The 25208-nt window shown below is 46.2% G+C and overlaps 1 protein-coding gene across 1 annotated transcript in view; it reads right to left on the reverse strand.

Annotated features, from left to right (window-relative positions):
- Nucleotides 1-25208, reverse strand: part of LOC138526344 (interleukin-5 receptor subunit alpha-like) — a 692931-nt gene that overhangs the window by 230056 nt on the left and 437667 nt on the right. The window contains exon 7 of the mRNA XM_069636980.1: nucleotides 11594-11736. Coding sequence (XP_069493081.1) covers nucleotides 11594-11736 — 143 coding nt within the window. The remainder of the gene's footprint in view (nucleotides 1-11593; nucleotides 11737-25208) is intronic.

Here is a 25208-nt window from a genome sequence, read left to right on the forward strand (position 1 = left end):
CAACCAAGCCGGGGGAGCCCGGGAGACTCGAAGCGAAAGCACCAGCAATTATAAATACAACAAAGTTGTATTTATAATTGCTGTGCCTTTCGTTTGAAGTCTCCCGGGCTCCCCCGAGTCGCGTGTGCCCGGGAGACTTAAAACAAAAGTTGTGCCAATTATGAAAAATTTGGAGTACTCATAATTGCTGCGACTTTCATTTTCAGTTTCCCATGCTCAGGAAACTTGAAAACAAAGTCACAGCAATTATGAAAATTCTGCCGGCGGCCGGCAAGGTATTTATTATTGCTGTGCCTTTCATTTTACGTTTTCTGTGCTTCCCTGGGCTTGGGAATACAGAAAATGTAAAATGAAAGTCAAGGCAATTACTGTGGCAGCCTCCTCTATTCATGTCAAGCTCTGCTCTCTGGCAGCCGTAAGCAAAAGCTCCCAATAGGGGGCTTTTGCTTGATTAGTGCTGCGACAGCAGAGCTTAACATGAACAGAGGAGGCTGCTGCTTTTCACAAAATGGATGCCCCCATTTAAAAACTGTGAGGCTTATTTCCCCTAAATTGTACAAAGGAACTTCTTTAAAAAAAATGTTTTTATATATTTTTGATTATGGCCCATATTTTTAAACTATACAATTTTTGAGTGAATTACCCCTTAAGGTGTGCTCCAGACTCTGATAAAGAACTTGTAGCCATTTATAGTGTGCTAGATGCAAAGAATGTACCTAATGATGAAGACAGTGGGCCTCATTACAACCCTGGCCATAGCCGTGCCTGTAAAACAGGCACGGCTGCTGCCGGAGTTGCATTTTTCCAGCGCCCAGAAATGGGCAATTACCGGGTCATTACGGCCTTGCCTGACCCGGTATTTGCCCATTCCTGGGCGCCGGAAAAAATTCTTCTCTATTCCCATTTGAGCCCCATAGGGTCAATGGGAATGGGGAAGCCGGATGCACAGGCACCGTTATCAACGGTGCCTGTGCATCCAAAATGCTGGGCTCGCAGGTGCCTTTCATTCCGCCAGGTCAGACCTGGCGGAATGAAAGGCACCTGCCAGCACAACTCAGAGTTTGCCGGTCCGGATACAACGGTACCGGCAAGCTTACCGGTACCGTTGTATCCAGTCCGGCAAGCTCGTAATGAGGCCCATTGTTCTGTATAGTGAAAATGAAATGCAAACACTGTGTTCCAAATTTCAGCTCCCAATCAGAGACACCATCCATGCCTTTTTGGATTTTAAGGAGTTTGGTGGCAAAAGGTGCCCTGACGCATTTAGAATTTTAGTTTCTTGCATGGAAACGTTGCCTGCAAGTAATGCAGATTGTGAAAGGGGCTTCAGTGCCATAAATTGAATTGCCTCGCCAAGCCGAGCATCCCTCCATGTGGCCACTATTTCTTTGTGTTTATGGCAGAGAGGTAAGGAGCCTCCTGTGAAAGCTTTTAAACCATTGTCCTTTGTGAAAAGGTGGTTAGCAAAAGGGAGCGTACAGCTGATGAAAGGCACTGTGAGCAACCTGAGGCAAAAAAAGACTCCCTTAAAGAATATTATGTGGGGTTCTGGGAAATTGTCAATTAATTGCTAACAAATTTGAGTTTACTATTAAAGTCATCTCCCACTTTACGCATGGCTCTGCAGTGCAGTTTCTTTGAATGGTTGACTTGCCCGACCTATGGACTGGGATGCTAATGAACCTGCTAATGTACCTCAACACCTAACCTTTTGACAATCGCCCGAGTTAAGGGTACAATAAATAATGACGTTGAGCTTTGATTTGTTATACTTTGCAGAATGTACCAAGCAGGCTGTGTTGCGATATGCACCTAGCTATGTAGGCCAGACCGCTATTACATGTTCTTCTTTAAGCCACGTCCCTCAATTCTTAGTCTATGCCCATCATGCATGCCACGCCCCCAAATGAGGGCCCCCTAAATGTCTTACCTCAATTAAAGCACTGGGTCAGCTAGTCACTTATAAAACAATTATTCTTGTTTTTACTAGGTGTCTTTTTTCTCCACTCTTTGATAGTGTTGTCTCCATTCATTTTGTGTCTTTTTATGACTACATGACATGGTATTTTTTTGGTCCACCTTGGGTGGCCGAGTGCCATGTTTAAGTCAGGGCTTTGCGGAAGCTTCAGGTTGCCTATGAAAAGACCACAGGCTTAATGGTGGCTGAGGCCCAAGGATGAGGGGCAACCATGTTGTCTGGGTTTGCCCCTGGCATACAATGGGCTGTGAAATGCCAACAAAAAGAGTGTGTAAAAGTGTCAAATGTCCCCCGAACGAAAGTGGCCACATCCAGGGCACCACAAACACATGGATTGGTTAGCATCATTCAAAGGTTATAGCCAGCCAATCAAGGTGGAGTTGGCGGGTTGTTAAATGGGTTCAGTGGGCTAGGTGGAGTCTACCTGATCCTGTTATTTCCCAAGGTGCCTTTATGAGGACCATTTCTGCCACCCTCTCACCTCTCATGTAAATGCTTTTGTTTTTTAAAAAAACACACAGATTAAAATATGAAGGGATTGAGAAAGACAAAGTTTGTTGATTACACTGGACATGTACAAAGGTCACAGGAAGCGGTCCTTTGCAAGCCATCAGACTGATCATTAAAAAAGACTGTGGCTAGGACCATAAGGAGGGTAGAGGCTCCCCTGGCAAGCACCCTTCTTTTTGCGGGATGGCAAAGATGCCTTTAAAAAATGTTACTGTCTCCCTTTTATATTGGAAACTTAGGCACTCCTTTCAACCAAGGACAGAGACCCCACGCAGCCTTGCTGGTGCGCTGATGGGCAAGGTTGGAGAGTTGTGGATTTAGAAAAGGCTGTGTTAAAAGGGGGAAGGAACAGTGTGCAATGGACAGACGTGACACACTCTCAATACTGGTCAGCAGGTGGTTAATTAAACGTTTATTCGTGTTTTTACTTTGAAATTGTAAAATCTGCTTTCTTTTTTCTCCTCTCTATAGTAGCACTGTCTCCAATGGTTTTGCATCTTGTTATCAATGCTTGACCTGATATTTTCTTTGACTATGAACGACTTGGTGAAATGAACACACTGCAAACTTAAGTATGATCCTGACTTTGATTTCTCCTACAAGTTTATAGCTGTAGCTGCAAGGAGAGATCTGTGTGAGTCCAAAAGGACTCACTGCGCAGACAGATTGTTTCTTCTTCAGCTCTGCACACGTCAGCTCTCTTCGCTCTCTGCTCTCGCACGTGTAGCCTGAGCCCCATGCGCATGCTTCCGGTTTCTGGACTAGGACACTCCCCCCTTTCGTGCTATTAGCCGGTATCGCAGCTGCACACATGCACCATGTTCAGCTGAAACACTTTGTACTTGCTGGGAGGTATCACCACTCTGCACGGTCTGTTGGAAGAAAAGTCTTTACTGGATTAATTAACAGATGAGTTTTCTGTAAACTTTTCCAGAGAGTCAATGTGCATTTGTCAAGGACTGTGCTGAAGGCCCTGGAGGATTATGGGCCTTCCTCCGGACTGCACCCCCTCAAAAAGACATAAAACACTGCTGGGAGGAGGAGTTCAATGGAAAGGCAGAGGTGTGGTACAGAGCTCTCCCGGGCAGCAAGAAAAGACAGAACAATCTGTCAGTGGGAATGCTTACCAAAGTGCCGCCTCCCTCCAGTCCCCATAGCCCCTTGTCCTACCTTAGAGAGGCTACAGATGTTTCAGAGACCTACATATACTACCAGCTCCACCAAGTTTGCCTGAGTCTGGAGACTAGATGAACCGCCTGGTGCCAAGTCCGTTCACCAGGTGAGGGTAGGATTCCAAAAGAAAAAAGGCAAGACATCACAGGCAGAGACGTATTTATGGATGGGCAAGCGAGGCATGTGCACCGGGCCCCCAGCCTTGGGGGGAGGGGAGCACCTGATGCCCAATTTAAGGTGGGAGGGTGCCCAGCTTGAGGAAGGGGGTTGGCTAGATCACTACTTGGCCAGAAAACACAATTCCTTTCCCTTGCATATTAAACAGAAAAATAATGTTTTTTTATGTTCACACATGTACTGGGCTACATGAGCATTGCAGGCCTGGAAAGAAGACAGGTGTCGTGCATACACACAACAACAAAAAGTCACTGCTCCCCTCCCCCTGACTCTGTCCACAGCCCCCACACCAGATGTCAAACAAACAGTTTGCTCTGATGGAGGCCTGCAGAGACAGGACATGGAAAGAAATAATACTCATTGATGGAGGAAGTGTCGCTATGTCGTGTCCAGTAAGGACACGGTTAAGCCATAATGGCGAGGAGCCTCATTACGCAGAAGCGGGCCAATAGGAATGCGCGATCGCGTGCATGCGCAACGGATTTGTGCTACGTAGCGGCAGAAAGGGAATGAAGTGAAATATGGACAGATTTCTCACTGTCTCTGTGTAGATTATTTCTGGCGTGCTTTTCCCCACAGTGAGCACACGGGCACCCAGCACCTTCACATACAAGGGGGAACTCGACAATGGCGACAAAGGTCGGATTCTGAGCACCCATTTCCCACTACAATCACACTGGGAGTCCCGCACTCAACAAAACTGTAAGTTAGAAGTGTGATCTCCCTGCAAACATGCCAGAAAGTGGTGCAAGAGTTGGAGTGAGGCATAAAAATGTGGTATCTGATGATGAAATGCCTAGTGCAGCTGCGTCTCTCTGACCAGGTCCTTTTGATATAGGTGTCAGCAGGCCTTGGGGCAGAGACGGGAGAGATGGCTACAGAGATTTGAGAACTACATGTCAGCTCATGATGAACGAACTCTGGATAGATTTGCCAGAAGACTGCTCATCAGTGGTCGAAGTGGGCAGGAGCGGTCGGGAGCGGTGCTCCTATATTTATTTTAATTAAGTTTTACCGTTCCTACACTTTTATTTTAAAAAGAAACCGTTCCGGAATGGTTTCGTTGTAAAATAAAATTGTAGGAAGAAGTTGAAACTTGCACTTTCCGTGCACTGCACAGGATGTTTCCTTAAAGAGTAGGCACATGTGTTTTGGGTTTTTTATTGTGCATGGGAGGGGGCAAGGCGATGGGGTATGTGGGGAGCGGTGCAGGCCAGCTTTTCGTACACTTCGACCACTGCTGCTCATAGATCTATTTGGAGATGAAGTTGAAGATCTCATTCCCACTTTCCTACCTGAAGAGAAACAGACATATGAGGGACTCAAAGACGCATTGAGCACATACCTCTACCCTCAAAGAAATGTGGACCACGAAAGACATACTTTCAATATAGCATGTCAAATAACGGGTGAGTCCATGGAACTTTTGCAACTCGACTATGCAAATTGGTAGCCCACTGTGACTTCCACAAATTCTCTAATGAAGAAGGAAGCAGTTATTCTGCAAAACTATTCCCATTGCCACAATCCTGCAGATGGCAAGGTACGGAAGAGAGCAGATTCCCAGGCAACTCAGATGGAAACAAGCAAATGACTGGTGAGGCAGCAAGTATACTGGATCAGTCAAGGTGGAAGAGGAACTAACTGCAGCAATACACTATCAAGACCATATGGCACAACCAGAGAATATTACAGGTGTGGTCTTCCATTTCCACATGAGGAAGGTATATGCTGCCCTGCATTTGGACATAAAGGCACCAACTGCGGAAGGGAACATCACATGGTGGGAGAATGCAATGGCCCTCGAATCGGGTGCAAGGATGCAGCTGTGCCTGAGCAAGACTGCAACACAACATACGTCCACCAGGTACAAGGAGAGACGTTAGTGCGAGAAGACTTGGCAGGAAGTAATCTATTGGGCCCACCCACGGCTAATGAAATGAAGATTGCGGCTGTAACATACATTATGCAGCGTGAGTCCTCAGTGATAAAACGCTTTACAGAACTATTCAAAGGCATTGTATGCCTGGAAGGAGACCCTGTCATGCTTCATGTAGATGGGTGAGTCCCTACAGTGGCTCAACATCCTTGATGGATACCCATCTACCTGCATCCACAGGTGGACAAAGAAATTCAGTGTTTGATGAATGAGGATATTATCGAGCCAGATCGCGGCCCTACACCACGGGTCTCGCATGTGGTGGCTGTACCCAAACAACAATCCTTTGACAGAATATGGCTCTGTGTGGATATGCAACAAGCAAACCAACAAAGCAGAAGGGAGTGTGCGACAATCTGGCATCCACCTAGATAACATGAGCAGCTTGCTGAACAGAGCCAGAGTATTTACCAAGCTCGATTTATACAAAGGATATCACCTGATCAAACTTGAACAATCACGGTACATAGCGATGTTTGCGATCCATGAGGGTTTATTTCGATCCAAAAGATTACCTTTTGAGATATCATCTGCTACCAAAATCTTTCAGGAGTACATCAGGAGAGTGATTCATCATATAAAAAACTGCTTTAATTGTAGTGACAACATTTTGGTCTTTGGAGTAGATGTTGAGCAGCATGATCGAGCACTTCATCAGGTGTGTCTGGCACTGTCTCATGCAGGGCTAACACTAAACGCAGAAAAGTGTGTGTTTCACTAGAATCAACTCAAGTTCTTTGGACATATATTCTCCCAAAAGGAAATGAGCCCTGATCCTGGAAGGTGTCTGCCATCACAAGTATCTCGCCCTCTGCAAGATGTAAGCGAGGTGAGGTCATTTCTGGGCATGGCCAGCTACTGCAGTCGGTTTCTGAAAGACTTTGCCACCATCTGTTCGCCATTGAATGAGCTCACCAAGCAAGGGAAGGAATTTCAGTGTGACTGACATTGTGAAAAGGCATTCGCACTGATATAGAAAGCCATCAGGTTCGCGGAATGCATGGCCTATTTCAACCCGACTAAGTGCACGGAGCGGACGGTGGATGTCAGCACGGTGGGCATGGGTACCACTCTGGCACAGCACAGTCCCGGAATAAGCAGCTCGAGAGCTGTCATTGCATATGCCTCCAAGAGTTTTACAGATGTGGAATGAAGATACTCACAGCCAGAAAAAGAGGGGTTAGCGGTCGTCTGGGATTACAAGTATTTTTCAAATGTTTTTGTTGGGGAAACCATTCATGCTTGTCACTGACCATCACGCATTGACCACCATCTCCAGTACCATCAGTGCAGAATGCCTCCCAGAATTGAGAGGTGGGGGCTAAGATCACAATTACTCAAAAGCCAGGAAAGAGTACAATCTGGTGGATTTTATATCTCGCCACCCTCTCCCGAAACATGAAAGTGACTCTTCCATAGCAGAAGAGTACATCAACTTCCTCACGCAACAAGGACCCCCAAAGCCACTCATGACGAGCATGGTGCGTGACCACACTAGGATCAAAAAAACATTACGGAAAGTAATCGAGCTCATAGCATAGCGAAGATGGAGAGACATTGATCTGGAGAACACAGGTGAACCTCAAGGGGCATTTAAACAAGAAATGCAAGCATTCAGACAGGTGAAAGATGAGCTGTCAATGACTGCTGAAGGACTCTTGATGCGCGGGAGACGCATGGTCATACCCAGGGATCTACGCCAACAAGTGGTGGACTTGGCACGCAAAGGTCATCGTGGTATGGTTGCGACCAAGTGGCAAATAAGAGAGACCATGTGCTTCTTTAGTCTCTCTAGCCAGTTGCTATTCATGAGTAGACATGGCTTCTCATTAACAGAACATATTGAAAGTTTGCGATGTATTCTCTGTAACCCATTATGAAGGATACACATGCCTCCTGCAGATGTACATTTATTGAAAGTCATGATTCAAATACTGCACACTCGCATGCACTCAATATACATTGTCAAACTTACGTATGTTACATAATCATTCAGTCATAAACTCTAAATGTTGTACTTGGAAATAGCCACTGGAAGGAAAACAGACCGGCCTTCTCTGTCTACGTCCCAAGACTCTGGAAGGTCCTCCCCGTCGACACCAGACTCGGCCCCTCGCTTCTGCAATTCAAGAAGGAGGACAAGCCCCTGCTCTTCAAGGAATGGGTATTTCTAACACCTAGGTCCCCCACCTTGCACTAGCCATTCAACCTCAGACTGAGTGATCTGCTCCCCTCTCAGCCATTGTCAACTCCTTGCTCCCTTGTATCTCTCCTTTCCTCAATGTGTTCTTTCCCCTATGATTTGTAAAGTACCCCATTGCTTCACAAAGCTAGGTCTGCATGCAATAAATACCCTATTAATACAAATAATAATAATAATATTAACTATTGACACATTACCACACAATTTCCATAATGTCCTTTCAGCTGAATCACCATCAATGCAATGCCAGAGAAGTCATGGATAGCTACTGCATGTCAGTAGCCAATTATCCTGCCTGGAAGGTCAATTGAACATACTGTTCATTCTCCTGAACACAAGCAAAAGTATTGCAAGCAACAGGCATCGCTGCCATCATGAAATTCAGTAAGAAACCTACAATACAAGACCACAAACCTGCATGAATGTGACATTTCAACTGAGAATACTATAAAATCTAACAAGTGAATCCGAGAAGCAATGGAAATGTGGACATTATGAAGAATGGCACAAAGTGGAATTTGACAAACATAGTGAGAAAAGTAGGAATAGCTAAATAAAATATAGTTGAGTGATTAACCGATGTAATTAGTAAAATTAACAAAAGTGGAGAATATGTTACTTAGAAAAAACAACTGTGAACGTGTTAGTAAGATTAATGCAAAAGTCAATTGCATGTCACTTGTAAAAATACAACTCTAAACATGTGAGTAAAATTAATACAAATATATTTACATGTTTTTACAGGTAAACCTTCTGAAGTGGCTAGTGTCATTCAACTTAGCACTGAAGGGGAATTCTTTGTCACCAATCCCAAATACAAATGGTGCTAAGCAAGAAGCATGTAGCCTAATGATCCACGACACACAGATAAACAATAATTATCCAACAGCTTTTTTCTTTATACAAATTCCTATTGATTGTGTCTTGCATGGTGGAAACAGAAGCCCAAGCAAAGAGGCCAGACATCAACAACCCTTCAAATGCACACAGAGCGCCCCACTCCCAATTTCGACCGCAACACTACTCCTACACCAACTCACACCACCACGCCTTCTAGTCACACACCCCCAAGAACTCCTTGCACTTACACACCAACAATCACTCCTACAACCAACACACCCACAACTATAAGCACTCCTCCCATTCACACATCCACAACCACTACTTCTGCAACCAAAGCCACTGCAACATCTTCCACCACCAGTACAACAAGCAACTGCACAGCCACATTCGCAATGACAACCACACCAACTCACACATGCAGTCCCTCTACAACTGCATACACAGTAACCACACTCATCACGACCACTTCAACCCCACGTACACCAAAACTACGAAAACACATTGATAGACTTTTCTTAAGAAATGGATCCGGCGTACACTGGCCTTTACTCATACTCCTACACACTCCACCACTCCAGCAGCATAATGAACAGTGACAACAACCATGAACATACAGAAACACCCACCGTTAAGCTGACAGAGAAAGTACCATTCACTCAACACATAAACCTACATCTATTGTCTACAGTATACTTAGTGGGAACCTATGGCCATTTAATAAGCACTTAAAAGGTTTCCTTACCAAGAAATTATAATAAAAGAAAAATGTCTTTCACCTATGTTACCTCCAAAAATTCTCAAACTCCTCCTCGTGTGCAGAACAGCCCTGTCACGCCTTTCATTCAACCAAACCAAACCCACAAAATGAGCAAGAAATTCAGAGCTACTTAAAGAGATGACCAAACTCAATTTCCACCTTTGCACTAACCCAAATCTCATGTGAACACCCAAATAGCGGGCAAGCTTCCCCAGAGAACACAAAGGTAGGTGAGATAATGGAGTAGACTCATTCTTTCCTGCAATGCACACAAATCTGTCACGTGACCCTGTGGACATTTCTGGTTCTTATCTGCAGAGATTCACCCAGGCCTATTTCTCAGATTTTCCGTTTTATTGCAAAAGCAGGCAGGCATAACCGGTGGGTCCATTACTGATAGATGGCATGCGGGACCCACTTTCTAAACCATTAAGAACATTTTTTGGAGGCCCTTCACCTGTAATTCAAAATGACAACCATGCTCCACACACTTTCCAACTTGTTTTCTGCTTACCTCCCTTCAAACGGAAATTTTAAAGAAAGTGTCTCAGTTATCTTCTTTTAATCCAGACATTTTAAATCCTAAATCCTAAAGCAGTAACTTGTTTCGAAGAATTTCTCAAGAGTAAAGGTGCTTTGTGCATGGAAAGAGGATTTACTTGGAATTATAGATAATGGCTTACGATGGACTACAACTTCCATGATCCTTCACCACTAACTATGCTGGCTACAAATAATGGGAGGTGAAATTCAAAACATCTTTAGGGTCACGTAATGAGTAACCAAGACTGTTAATAGCATATAAAAACTCCCACTGGAAGCTTTGTGGAAAATAATCTTTTCCCTTCATTATTTAAAAAGACTTAGGGGCTGATTCTGAGCTCATGATAAAAAGATTGGGGAAATACGACATTCTCCCCTCCAGTTTCCAGCACCATCATTCTGAAGTGGGTGGAAGTATTGGTGGGGAGACGTTGTGCTTTCCAGCAGCAAAAGCTGCTAAAATCACTCATGGGGGCAACCACTTTTCTAATTTAAGAACGTTTTCTTAAACGTTCATTAAACTAGAAAAGTGGTGCTGCAGTCTAAGAAATGCTATATTTATAAAGGGAAAAGGTGTGAGGTAAAGTTTAACGGCACCGCACGTGTGCTGTATTTTAACTCCTTTTTTTGACATGCTAAACCAGTGCTGCTGGGAGGAGAATCCCCTCCATGTGGCTGCCTTTAATGCCTGATGGTTGCTAGGGCTGTTGTCAACCCATAAATCAGACACATGCAAAAGCTGAGGCTTTCATGTCCCTGCACCACATTCTTTCATTATCAGAATATGGTGTTTTTAAGGAAAGTGTTCGTCCTTCATGGAAGAACACTTTCCTACGTTTGCACGCACACCAGAATCGGCCTCTGAATTCAACTTCTGCAATCCTTGGCCTCCTCATCTCTAAGAAATCACAGTTTCCAGATGGACTCGAGAACTTTTCGGAAGAGTTAGGAGTACAAATACTGTATACACTTGTGCTTTCATTCCAACTCATTGGGCCTCATTACACGGTAGGCGCTAAGGGATTACCGGTACCGGTAAGGCCACTGGTGCCGGTAATCCCTTGGCGCCCTACTACGAGGTCCCTCAGCGGGTCCCGTCCTTAACGCCGGGTCTGACCAGGCGTTAAGGACGGCACCTGCTGGGGGACTTCAGAGCTAATAACGGCACCGCAAATTGCGGTACCGTTATTAGCTCCTTCCCCATTCCCATTGAGCCCTATGGGGGCTCAAATGGGAATGGGGAATGGTATTTGGAATGGGGACTTACCGGGTCCTCCAGGGTCGGAATGACCCGGTAAATCCCCATGCCGCCTACCCGGACCCGGTATGAGGGAAGGGAGTAGCCATGCCGCTAATAGCGGCATGGTTACCTCCTACCGTGTAATGAGGCCCATTGTAATTCGCTACCAATGTTATGCATCATATTAAAGCGGTTGATAAAACAGCGAATGTTTTAAAATATTCTGTTACCTCACTTTCCTTGCTCTGTATGCTGATTTCAAATTCAAAGCAGTCTGCTGCCGTTTGGTAATTTGTTTTTGGTTTGACCCATTTCAGTATTAGATGATTGAGGCCTGGAAGCACTGTGATGTTTCTGGGAGGAGTGATTCTTTCTGAAACAGAATATTTGGTGGAATCATTTGTTAGTCTCCAACATCTCAGGTTTGGTAAATAAACATGTAGAGGTAACATAACATTTTGGATTTTTAGAGAATGTGATGTACACACTGATAATTTGATAGGCCTTATTTCACTTCTTCCTGTAAATACTGTATAACACGCACAGGTTGTCAAAAGCAAAAGATGTTAGCATATATTTGCTATATTGTAACTGAAAACCGTCTGTGGATGATGTGATATGATATGGCATTTATACATTCACAAGTGTTTCGAGGCAAGGGAGGGGAAACAAAGGGAGGACAAAGACAAGGATCTTACTAGGCCTAGTGACATTGAGATCACGCAAGTGCAGAGAAGAGGGGAGAGGGAAAGTACCAGAGGAAGGCAAGGAGGGCACGTGCAGGACACAGGATCAAAACAAGTAGTGCGGCCAGCAGGTGGCAGTGCAAGGGTTAGGTACAGACAACACATGTCTGATAAGTGCAGGTAAAGTGTAGGAAAGCTCTGCATGCAATGTCTGGATCTGGACGCCAGTGGGGAGGGAGAAGACATTGCCTTTGCATGGAAGCAGGGGCATGAGGAGAAGCTGGTTGCTATGTCAGAGCTTTACGTGATAAGCACCCTCTCACCGCCACCGGATTTTCACTACTAACTCCTGTTTTCCAATCACGCTGTTTGCAATAGAAAGCGTTATAAACAACTACACTCAACTAACTCGGATGGTGGACCAGCCTCTAATTGGAGGCATGTACAACAGTCAATGGTGTTGCACCATGCACGGCATCTGCTTCATCCCTGTTTTTTCCTCAGGAATGGTGCCCTGAGGCTTAAACGCGGCGGCCATTTTTCCAGTACTGAAACAAAAACCCTGGACAGACCCATCACCATACTCTAAGATCACGGAGAAAGTGGGGGTGAGACGAGTGCAATTGCTCTGGGGAGAGTTTCAACTCGTCTCACCCAATCAGTCTGCTATCTGGCCAGGCCAATGAACAGAGTCCACCCTTGATGGGTTCTGGGATGACACCCTATGTGTAATGCAGAGGCGTAATGCAGGTTTATGGGTGATGCACGATGTTTCAGGGGGGATCGCCGCAAGGGAAGATGGTGCCGTGCTTGGTGCTCAGGAAGCAACGATGCGCCCACCAGCCAAGACCCTGGGCTGGTTCTGATCAGCTTGTATTCACACTCATCAGTGCATGGATGTGCACGAGATCAGAGTACAGAAAAAAAAGCAAAAAATGATGATTGAATAAAAAGATCTTCATGAAAATGGATTTGTTTTGAAAAAGGCAATACTAATTTAATTAATTTAGTATATCCGAGTCAGTTGATAATCAGCACAATTGCACTTACATGTCAATACGTATAGAAGCAACAATAAATGAGTCCAAAGTAACTCTGCTTTTAGCTGGAGGTAAGCCAAGGTGCCCCACCGGAAAACCTGTAGTCGGGCTGTCCGGTAAAGTGTGGCTATCCTCAGATACCGGCACTTTTTTACCAGACCGCCAGACTCGAAATGAGGCCCATTGCCCCTAAATGTGTGGAAAGCCACTGCTCAATCATTTCCTCCCCACACTACTTCTCATGCGTCTGCATTTCAAGTTGGGGATACCGCTGAACAGCAGCACCAGTGGCCTCAGTAAAAATCACCACTCTGAGGTCATAATCATCTCTTTGCAACAGAGGAAGGGGTGTACGCTGGCATTTAACGAGAATAAATATTATATTACAATGACAGTGTATGCTGTTTTTCCTGCGTATAAAAAATGCATATACATCCTCTCCACTAATTATTAATCATGATAGTTCTTAGTGTGTGGAGTGACTTAGTTATATTGGCTCCCGGATATTAACTTTGGCAATCTCTTGACTTTATTTCTATCTTTGATTCCTACACCACTGCGTTCTATCCTTGCTTAAGATGTAAGAGTACATATTTTACAACAGTTTATATTATTTAAGTTTCGGTCATTTGTGGGCATTTTATGTCATAATAGCTCATAGAACAAAAATAAGTATTAAATGAGTGGTTTGCAACCGACTGAGATATTGCTAAAGTGGGGTGCCTTGTAACAAAATAAGAAACCATTTGAGGTTGTATATATATTTACGTGTCAATGTCGTAATTTCATCACCGGAATTTTCAAAGCCTGGCATTTCAACGTGGAAATGATCAACACATGTTTTATTTTTGTGTTGGTGGTCCCACAACCACCCCTTCCCCCACCAATGTTAGCTATTCCCTTACCCCACAAACTATTATCTGCCCTTTACCACCCCCCCTAAAAAATTTGAAGAAACATTAGGGCAATCCAGGTGTTAATTGACAACTGCAGAAATATAAATGGTGATGTTGGGGGAAATAGGTTTCCAATGTTATCTCACACTTTATAATACAGGATCGACTTTAATTAATTACACATTTATTAGTATTAACCATAGATTACATAATGATTTGTAAATCAAGAGCAGAGATGTCACTGCTGCATGGTGTCTACTGTGGCTTGGATGATACAGGGTCCTGTGTATTAGTGCTGTTGGATCACCTTGAGGCTTTTAACACAGTTGGTAATGGAGCCTGCTTTATAGTCTCCAATGTTTGGGCAGAGGGGCACAGACATTGGATCACCTGTTGTGCCATTTGGTTCCAGATGGGTGGATTCTGGTCATTTTCTGAACCTCAAAAGATCAAATCTGAGTGTCTATCATTTGCCCTCTCTAATGCGCTCAGTCCTGTGCTGCCCCCCCCTCCCCCGCCGGTTACATGAATTTTCTGTAGGGGATATTATTGAGAGAGAAGGTGCTTTGGCCATAAAAACTGTCACCAGTAACAACCGTTTTGGGGCAATCCTACAGCCGGTGCCTTACGATAGATGTAAAAGTATTGAGCAGCTGGCTGGTTGATGGTGGGTAACACATCATACGTAAACCATGGACGGGACAAGACAGTAATCCAAGGGCAGGATGGATGTATACAGGAAGACTGGTGCAACGGATACTGGTGCTACAAATAGGGCACTTGAGGAGTGATGTTTTGGTATATTGAGCGTTCTCCCCCCAGACCTAGAAAGTAGCACTTTAGGGCATATTTAAAGGACGCCCGAGCTAGATGCCGTTGGTCTTCCAGGAGTTAAGCATGAGACAGTGAAGTACCATTCAGTAATGGATTTCTGGCAGGCAGTCATAGAGGCATGCCTGGAGATCAGGGGCGAACAAGGAGAAGAAGAAGACTTGAGTATCATCCGTAAAGCGGTGATAGGAGAACCCAAAGGAGGAGGTGAGTTGTCCAACGAAGGAAGTATAAAGGATGAAGAGTAGAAGACCAAGGACAGAGCCTTAGCAGATATGAACCAGGAGGAAAGTTAAATAAGAGGTAGCTTTGTTCAGTTCTATGTTTTTAGATCGGCAGGCTTTCTTTCGCTGAGTTTTTTGCCGGCTGGAAAGAAATCATTGATTTTTTTTATTATATTTGGGGGGTCCCCCCAAGACCTCTTCCCTACTTTGTAGTCCCTATACCCCACACCCTCCTACCCCTTATATGCCCTTACCCACCCACCCCCTATATTTTTCAATGAGTTTTTCAGCCAAAAACCTCCTGCAACAAAATGCAGTGAAAAAAAGTCTGGCAATGTAATAACGTCTTCCCCTTTGTTCCATGAGATGGCAAAATACTGATTGGGAAGGTAGGCGGCAGTAGAGTTGAGAGTGGCATCATGAAGGGCAAGGTATCCGCAGTGTTAACAGCAGCAGAGAGGTCCAGAAGAAAAAGAACAAACGGGAGTTTTGGTGAGTAAAGGTCAGAAAACGTCAGACGTGTATAAGGGTTGTTTCTGTAGAGTGCCAGTTTCCAAATCTGGATGATGGTAAATGGAGAAAGGGCATGTGAGTCCTTGCTGGATTACTGCAACAGTTGTAATTTTGTAGACAGGAACACTAAGAGGGGCACCCCGCAAATTGCTGATTGCTCAACTCAACCCTGAGCCCCCCTTTGGAGATCCTCCCCACCCTGCTCCCACTACCCACCCTAGCTCCTCGCCTGTCACTGTACCCTAGCCGCAGGGCTCGAAATTAAGAATCAATGAGCAGGAACTAAAACCAGCTCCTGGGCATAGGGCATCACCTAGTTGGCAGGAACTACCACTGGGGAACCAGGGGTGAGTACACAGCGCACTGCAAATCTAACTTCCACAGTAGAGGCAAACTTGGACTTTTTGCCAAGTATGACGCGTTGATGTTTAAATGTGTTGTATCCTATTTCTTTTGTCTTAACATTCTCAAATACTCAGATAGTTATTGTCACATACGTATGTTTGTAAGGCATCAGTTGTCCCGAAGAGCCAAAAGTAGCTCCTGGTTGCTGTTGGTTTCAAGCTAACCAGGCTCTCCTAGGCTAGAGGCAGGAACTAAATAGCTCCCAGCCCCCCTCAATTTCGAACCATGTAGCTGTAACCCATGGGTGCATTCCTTGTGAACAGCTCCACCATTGCCTCCTTGCTGGGTTCGTGATTTATAAATCCCATGCATGCACATACGCTCTTAGGATAGTGCGTTTCTCGTAGTGATCACTATCGCTCCTAAGCAACATCGATTAGTTCCATTTAAAAGAACCCACTAAAGAAGCCGTAACTGTCTTGAATTGAATCGAGTGCAAACAGAGGAACAATTATGCCTCTGGAAGAGTGAAGTGTTCTTCAACTGCGGACCTGTGTCTCATCCCAGTTTCTATGGACAATGACGGAAATCAGGGGCTTTGGCACTCGAACAACCTCTTAGACACAATCATTGGAAAGACCCCCTAAAACACCTACATGCGCAAAAGGAAAACTACTTCATAACATCAAGAATAAGGATGACCCTTTCTCCTACAACCCTTGCTCTCCCCACAGAGCCTCTGATAGATGCGATAGTTCACAATCATACTACCCCATTTAGTAAAAGTAAAAGATAATTCAAATGTGGAGGAATACCGATGATGCGGCCACTATAAGACCTCACTAAAGGACACACCATCTTTGTTAAGAGATGGAGGTAATCCTGTGAATAGAGGATAAATCAATCAAAGACTTGAACCACACAATTTTGGCATAGGCTATATAAATAAGGATCAAGTTTGTCTCGGGAGGATATCTCAGGGGCAACGTGTATGCATTGGAAGCAAGACGACACGAAGCAACACAGGTTCGATCCCCGGGTCTGCGCTTAGAAACCTCTGGGTATTGAGCGTGTTATGAATAACCTTTCATATAATGCTGACCTCAGATTTTGATAAAATGTGTACCCTCCTCCCCCAGCCCCGAAGACAAACTTGTTGCTTCAGTTCCATGTGACACAGCCGCCATCAAGGTAGCTTTTGATGAAATGATGGATATTATTCGCATGCTTATGCGTAAAGATATGAACCAGCTGTTCGCAAATTTGATAACCTTCAAAGGTAAATAATTGGGTGATGCAAGACCCTCAGAATTCTGATTCTTAATGATCTGCTAACAGACTGGTTTGCTGCAGCCGATTAGGTGGACACCAAGATGCTATTTCCTGAGCCAAACTGACCTAAGACATCCGGGCCGTTGCCATGTCAATACTCCATACCAGAGATGCTCAAGATCTTCTGCTCTCTAATGAAAGGTTAATGTGCCATCCCCTATAATACTCCATGCAAGACCCCTGCAATCAACAAAAACATCTTTCCCTTCTTCAGAATATGAGACATCAAACTAAGAATTAAAACCCTTGCCCATGTCCATTTCCAATCATACCCCCCCCACACTTCACCCTTGGATGTCATTTGGGGGTTGTTACCAGCTGCTACCCCTGGCAATCCCCTCGCAACCCATGGCAATGTCTTGCTACCGCTGGCCATAGAAGCAGAGTCATCAGCAGAACGCAGGGCGATCATGTTCTTAAACACCTCATGTACCAGCAGTGCTTTAAGTGGCCTGCCAAATCGAGAAGCGGCGCTTAGGGGGGCGAGGCCGAAAAGGGGCATAGCCTGGCAGGGGGTCTGTGCCACAATTAAGAGGCAACACTTGCCTCAGCTGAATACCGCCTGTTAGGCCACGCCCCCATAAGAGCCCCGCCTTGATTTTGCAAAATGGCCGTGGCCTAACAGGAGGCATTCACATCAGATATGTTTTCCAACCTAATTGTGGCACCGACCTCCTGCCCGGCAGCACTTTCTATCGATCATCACCCTGGCACCTCTGGTCCCTGCATTTCTAATGAAAGGGGGACCTTGCAAGTGGTTGGTGCCGCAATGAAATGGAAGCCAAGGCTTTTTTTCCAAAGCCTGAAGCTCTCGCAGACACGTAAGTGCTTCAGAGTTTAGAAAAAAAGCCTTGGCATAGAGTACTATGTTATTGCATAGAACTCTTGCGTGCCTCATGAAATAGCTTGTGAAATAATTACAGCACAAGTTCCGAACTGAAAATAAATGTAACAAGACTGTTTGAGCTGCACACACCTGACATGGGGCAAATCAAGGTGTTCTGGATGTATTAAAAGAATTGGTGGGAAAGGCACCTGCCGTAATGCCAAACTATTTTCCCCAAAAAGTCTGCAATGCCTCCTTAGTTATCTGATTAAACCTGTGCCAGTTTGAAATCCTTTGATAGAGTGACATCTTCCACCTCCTCAGTTAAATGCTTTAAGAAAAATCATTTTGTAAGAGGGAGAATAAAGACAAATAAAACGGAATTCTAGCAAGAATGTTACTTAGGGGAACCCGGGTGCTACATGGTACCCCTGCCACCCCAGGCGCTGCCACTGCCTGCTGCCCTTGTGACTTCTGGTTTTCAGGTTGCAGGGGAAAATCTGTGAACACTAGAAAGCACCTGCAGGTCTTTGGGATGCCTGTGTCGGGGTCTTATCTTTTTTTAGCAGAGAAATGGCTAACCATTTCCTAGAGTCACTTTACTAGTAAAATAAGGGAGGTAGGAAGAAGTTTGCTTTCTGGAATGAGCGCTGAAATCAGTGTGAGGAAAGGCCCGCATTTTGTGAAAGAAACCTCTTGTATAGGCAAAAATTGAGCATTTTTGATGGCCGAAGCAGGAGTCTGAGAAGAGCCATCAGTCAAATAGAAAATACTGCAGGAGTAGTGTAATAAAGCAAAATGGTGTGAAAGCCATTTCTCAACTCGAGAAAAAAAGAAAGAAAATGGCCGCCATGGACAGGGGAAAAGGGACTACAGATAGTCCCTTCTCCCTTTCCTAGGCAGCTAATCACACAGTGGGGGTGCGATGGGAACACTACTGTTCCCGGCGCTTGCAAGGGACAGAGCAGTGCAGGCAAGTGGGGATGGGGTAGGGAGGGGATCAGATATGTTGGAAATGGGGTGAGGGTGGTGGAGAAGGGGCAGGCGATGTGGGAATGCACTTACCTTTGTTCCTAGCGAGGGAAGATGGCAGCCTCTCACTCTTAGGAGGCTTGGATCAGGGTCTTTCCTGTGTGGTAAAGACCCAATTCTGAGACTCCTCATTGGCTGGGAGGCCAACGAAACTGAGACGTGGTTCATTGCCAGCTCTGTCACTGCTTTTGACACTCTTCTTCCTGAGCGCTACAAGATTCTCTGCAAGCCGGTACAAGATTCTCTACAAGCCTAGACCTAACCGACCTAGAGACGGAGTGGCCCTTGTCTTCCCTGAATGTGTCCCTGTCTCTTTCTTATCCACTCGATCCTACTCTTCCTTTGAATGTCTTGTCTGCAAGCTTTGCATCTCTCTTACCATCTCGATCACTCTCGCTACCATCTATAGGTCCCCTGGGCTGGTCTCCCTCTTTCTATCAGAGTGGCCCAGCCTCACATCTTCTATCCTCAGTTCTACCTCTAAGCTTCTCCTCCTCAGAGACTTGCATATTCATATTGACTCTCCTGATGTGGCCACCTTACACTTCCACAACCTCTGTGATTCTTTCTCCCTCACCATTCTTCCCTCTGGTCCGACCAACTCAGCTGGGCACATCCTGGATGCACTCATCTGAGCTGACATCTGTCTCTTTAAGATACTCAATACACCTCTCTCCTGGTCTGATCATTCTCACCTCTCCTCTCGTCTGGAGCACCAGGGCTCCCCGGCTAAGCCTCTGTCCACACAGCCAGTCTCCTTCTCTGTCATTCAACCGATGAAGCGAGTGTTAGTAGCTGCCTTTGAGGCATCTTTCATTCCCCCCACACCAGCAATTGACTCTCACTCTGACTCAGCCCTTTCTAATCTTCACCTCTCCATCTCCAACACCCTTGACATTCTTGCCCCTGCCATGAGTATCCACATGAAGCCTGCCTCCAAGTGCAACAGTTGGTATGATGTTTGACCTCGCTTTTCTGAAAAGCAAGTGCAGAGTTGCAGAATGGAAGCGGCTGGCTTCTCTCACATCCTCTGACAAGCTGGCCCGCCGCCTGCTCCAAAGGCATTACAAACTCTCCATCCGGTGCAAAATGCGGGCCCACATCAAATCCTGCATCTTGGGGCTGCCAACAAGATTGCAGAACTTTTCAAAATCTTTAAGGAATTTACCAATCCTAGCGCAGTCTCTACTTCTCCTCTTCCTTCCCAGGTACTCTGAACAGCGTTGGCCTCCCACTTCACAACCAAAACTCAGGACATCCTGTCTTCACGCTCCTCTCCCTTCCCTCCTCCACCTGCTCTCAGGCCTCCCTTGGCCCATCTCGCTCCATCCCTCCTACTTTCCTCCTTCTCACTCATAGCACCAGATGAGGTCACCAAGACCGTTTTCTCTATGAAAGTCTCCAAACAGATGCTTTGTTGTTCCAATAGTTATCAAGGAAAATATAATATATATATATTGCAACCACTCTTTTGCCATTGGCTCCTTCCCACAACCTCTCAAGCCCTCCCTTGTGCACCCCCTCTTAAAAAAGCCATATGGGGACCCTTCCTGCCCGGCTAACTATTGCCCTATTTCCACAACCCCCTTCTCGGGGAAACTATTGATTAAGTTGGCCATCTCCCAACTTACCCACCACCCTGAAGCTGTGGGCTGTCTCCATGACCACCAGTCTGGTTTTAGAGCATCCAGAGCCACGGAAACTGTTCTCCTGAACACCTGTGATGACTTGCTTTCTAATCTCTGCTTCTGTCCTCCTTCTGTTCTTATCCTACTAGGTCTGTCCTCTGCCTTCAACACCATCAATCATACCACCCTCTTAAATCATCCGTGTGACACACTGGGCATCATGGACTGGGCACTGGCTTTGCTGACCTTGTTCCTTTTGAATCAGACCTCCCAGGTTCAAATGGGCCCTTTTCTCTCCCCTACCTCACTCTCTACCTGCTGCGTCCCTCTGGGCTCTATCCTCTCCCCTTGGCTTGTCAACATTTACCTTGCCCTTCTTGCCCACTTGATCTCCACATTACCTCCTCATTTACAGTGTTTTTCGGATGACACACAGCTCTTCTTTAAGCTGCCCTACTCTACCTTCTCTCCTTCCTCCCTCATCCCTGATTATCTGACTGCTATTCATTCATGGTGTGCTGTTAATGATCTCTGTCTTAATGCCAGTAAGACCAAGATCTTTCTCATTTGAACTCCTGCCCCTTCCTTCTCCCTTAATCTCTGGCCGGCCTCCTTGTGCCCCCTCTCCTCACCCTCTTGTGAGGCCAAAAACCTGGGAGTCATCTTCAGCTCCTCCCTCTCCTTGTTACCTTACATCGCAGACCTTGCCAAGAAGGCCCACTTTCAACTCTACCTCCTCAGAGACATTCTCCCTTTCCTCACCTTCCCCCAGAATCTCAATGTCTCCAGAGCTCTGGTTCTCTTCTGGCTGGAATACCGCAACAGCATTTGCCTCTTTCTATTAATCACAAATATGATATGATATGATATGATGTGGCATTTATAATGTGCCTATACACAGGTGTTTCAAGGCGCAACGAGGCAAGGGAGGAGGAACAAAAGGAGGACAGACAATGATCCTACTAGGCCAGGTGTCATTCAGATCGTGCAAGTGCATGGGAAGGGGTAAGAGGAGTTTGTAGGGTCGAGACAGTGCAGTACATGGGAGTAGAGTAATAACAACAAGTAAAAGTAACGGCCAGCAGGTGGCAAGTGCAAAGGTAAGTGCAGACATCAGGTGTCAAGTGCTGGTAGTGGAACTGTAGGGATACAGAAACAGTCCCCAAATGTGGGGGTTGCCAAGCAGGCAGTGCAGGTGTTTGTGACTGGCGGGGGAGGGACCTGGGCCCGAGATCAGAGGGTGGCCAGGTAACCAGTACAGTTTCAGTTCAGCCAGGAAGTCAGTACGGGAGAGGAGGAGAAAAAGCAGAAGCAAAGAGAAGGGTTTTGAGATGCTTCCGGAACCGGAGATGGTTATCCTCAAGTTTCAGGGATGCAGGGAGGCTGTTCCAGAGGGAGGCCCCAGCCGAAGAAAGAGATCTACCACCAACTCGTTGCTTGGAGAAGCGACTGACTCTGAGGGAGTTGGAGGTGGATGAGCGAAGAGCTCGAGAAGGAAGATATTTAGGAAGAGAGAGTTGAAGGTAGTGAGGCCCCAGGACCCAGAATAGGACTGCAAGACTTATCCTTGGCCTCAAGCCCAGAGACTGAATCTCTCCAGCCCTAAAATCTCTGCACTGGCGGCTGCAAGGATCAAATTCAAGACCCTCTGCAACATCCACAAGACTTTCTGGGGCCTGTGCCCAGCGCGTATCACAAAATGTGGGGCCCCCCTGGAAGCCCTGCTGAGCACCCCCCACCACCACTGCCCCCCTACTGGGCATGTGCAGCATGGGGTCCCATGCACTGCAGGGTCTGTGGGGCCCCCGTTACACCAGTGCCTGGGGCTGCGTTATATCCAACTCTCCCTCCCTAAATACCTACCTGTTAGAGTCCTTTGGTCCTCTAGCTCTAACTCTCTGCAGGTCAAACGTTTCTCCAAGAAGAGAGTGGAGGGAAAGATCTCTTTCCTCGGCAGGACCCTCCTCCTGGCCTCCCTGCCTCTCAGACTTGAGCCGGATCTCCTTTAGTTCTAGAAATTCACCAAGATTTTCCTCTTCTCCTCTTCCTTCCCTCTCCTCTTCTCCTGCTAAATCCAACCCTGCTGGTACGACCGGCTGCCTGGTCCCTTCTGAGGGCCAGGCTGTCCTCCCACAAGTCTTCCACAGTACTCCATTACCAGCCCGTGCCTTTGGGCACCTTTCCCTGACTAGGCCACTGAGTCTGGTCCATTTGTTCCTCACCCTTTTACCCTTTCCCCTGTCTCCCCCGCACACGCCCTCCAAGGACACCCTAGCACTTACCGTGCCTCAGCCCTGGGGCTTCCGCCCCCCCCTGCACTTTATTTACTGCACTTGCATGATCCGAATGTCACAAGGCCTAGTAGAACAGTTTTTTGTTGTTTATCCTCCCGTGTTCCCCTTCCCATTTTTGTCTTGTGGCGCCTGTAAACACTTTCTGCTGTATAGGCACCATATACATGTCCAATAAATAAACCTCTCTGGGTACTAATGGATGGTACAAGCAGTGTTGTTATTCATTCTTTGCAAGCCTGCAGCCCTGTATATGGGTAATGCAGAAGAGCTCTACCTATAATGAACCAGAAGGGGAAGGAGCTATGATGAACTGGAAGATGTTCTGTGATTCATGGGGGACCATGTCATATTGAAATGTGCAGACGCTATTCCACAACGCCATGGCGCCAGGGCAGACAACCACCACATACCTCCCTGCAGCTAACGCCACGAACTGTCATCTGCGCCCTCAGAGGCATTGCTAGGGGGTGGCTTGGGGGGCTATAGCCCCGGGTCTTTTGGTTTTAGCCCGGGATAGAATCTCAGGGGCTGCAACCAAAAGGCTAGCTAGCCCCGAGTCCGGCCACTCCCGACATTACCGAAGCCCCAGATCATTTCCAGACCTAGCAACACCCCTTTGCAAAAAGCCCAGTGGGACATGACACAGTGAGCTCTGCAGTTCCCACTTGCCCCATCCACACAACCTGAGCAGCCTCTGAATGGCTATTGAGAAGCTAGGTGCAGGACAAGTGCTGGCTGTCCCTCTTCTCACCCTCACCACTTCAACAGATAGTTCCTAATGCATTTTGCCTGGGATGAAGAGGAGGTTGCGGATGGCAGCAGGAACAGCAGTTGCACCGTGCAGAGGTCACTGTGGTGGGGATGCTGGGAGGCCGTGACTCCTTAGGCCTGGCCTCAAGAAAGGTTGAGGCTGGTATTACATAGCCATAGGTGCCATAGGTGCATTTAATAGTGGAAGGGAGGCTGGGCCAAGGGGCAGCACCATGTGAGGCTGTACCTTACATGCCATTACCCAATTTGCTTGTTTATGTTTGTTCGTTGTGTCTTTTTGAGGTAATTATAGCTGTACGTTTTTACCTTTTTCCCTTTTGACCTAATTTAAAACTTACCTCCAATCCTATAAAACTTACCATTCATGGTGTGGGTGGCCCGCGCATCCTTAACAATGGAGGCGGAGGACTAAAATTGCTCTGGCCCCTGTTTTCAATGAGCGGTCAAAATGGGGGCCTGATTGGTTTTAGTGCGGGAAGTCTGCCCGCAAACAAAACGTTTGCGGGCAGATTACACATGCTGGGATACTAGGAATATGAGGCAAGGTTGCACTTGGCATATGATGGCAGCATCCAGACAATGAGGCTGTGCCTTACATACGGTCACTAAAGTAGGCATATGATGTACTGCCTGGAATTACAGATTTTTTTGAGACTGCAACTAGCAAATGGTGATACCACCTTTAATATGGTGAATGTACTAAGCATGTAAACAAAATAACTGGCTTTAGATAGTATCACAGAGGCATTCGGGACAGCACTTGCCATATGATTGCAACATCTGGGCACATGAGGTTGCCCATTACATATGGTGGCTATACAATGCAAGGGCACCATTAAATGTCATGATATGCCATTACTGGCGCACTTAAGGATGCACTTGCCATACGTTATGATGGAAGCATTGAGTGTGGAGGCAGTACCTTTTATAATGACTATACCTGGCATTTGAGGGTATAGCTGCCATTCCACATTGCGAGCCCACTACAGTGGTGACCTGGGAATATAAAAGCGTGTACCGTAACATAAAATGGCAGTACCCACATATAGAAGGCACCACTTTCCATTTTGTGAAGTGACCTGCAGTCACCTTATGTGATGTTATCAAGGTCAACGGCCGTTTGATGTCACTTCCTGTGATGACATCATCGTCGAAGGGCACATATGTGAGGCATTTTCTATAACGTCATCAGGCATGTAATGTCACTTTCGCTGCCACAGGCATTTTGATGATTGACATTCTTGCCATCACCTGTCATCTGAAGCCAGCAACTTCCTGCTTCAATATCCAGAATGTTACTTGAAACAGCAAGTCATCCAGGATCCCGTCAAAGCTGTACCCCACATTGACCTACATCCCATTGGAAGAAATTGGGCCTCATTACGAGGAAGGCGGCCAGGGAATGAACGGTGCAGGTAAGGGACCGG

This window comes from Ambystoma mexicanum, chromosome 7p, assembly GCF_040938575.1.
Source record: "Ambystoma mexicanum isolate Mex_15411 chromosome 7p, UKY_AmexF1_1, whole genome shotgun sequence".
Lineage (NCBI taxonomy): Eukaryota > Metazoa > Chordata > Amphibia > Caudata > Ambystomatidae > Ambystoma > Ambystoma mexicanum.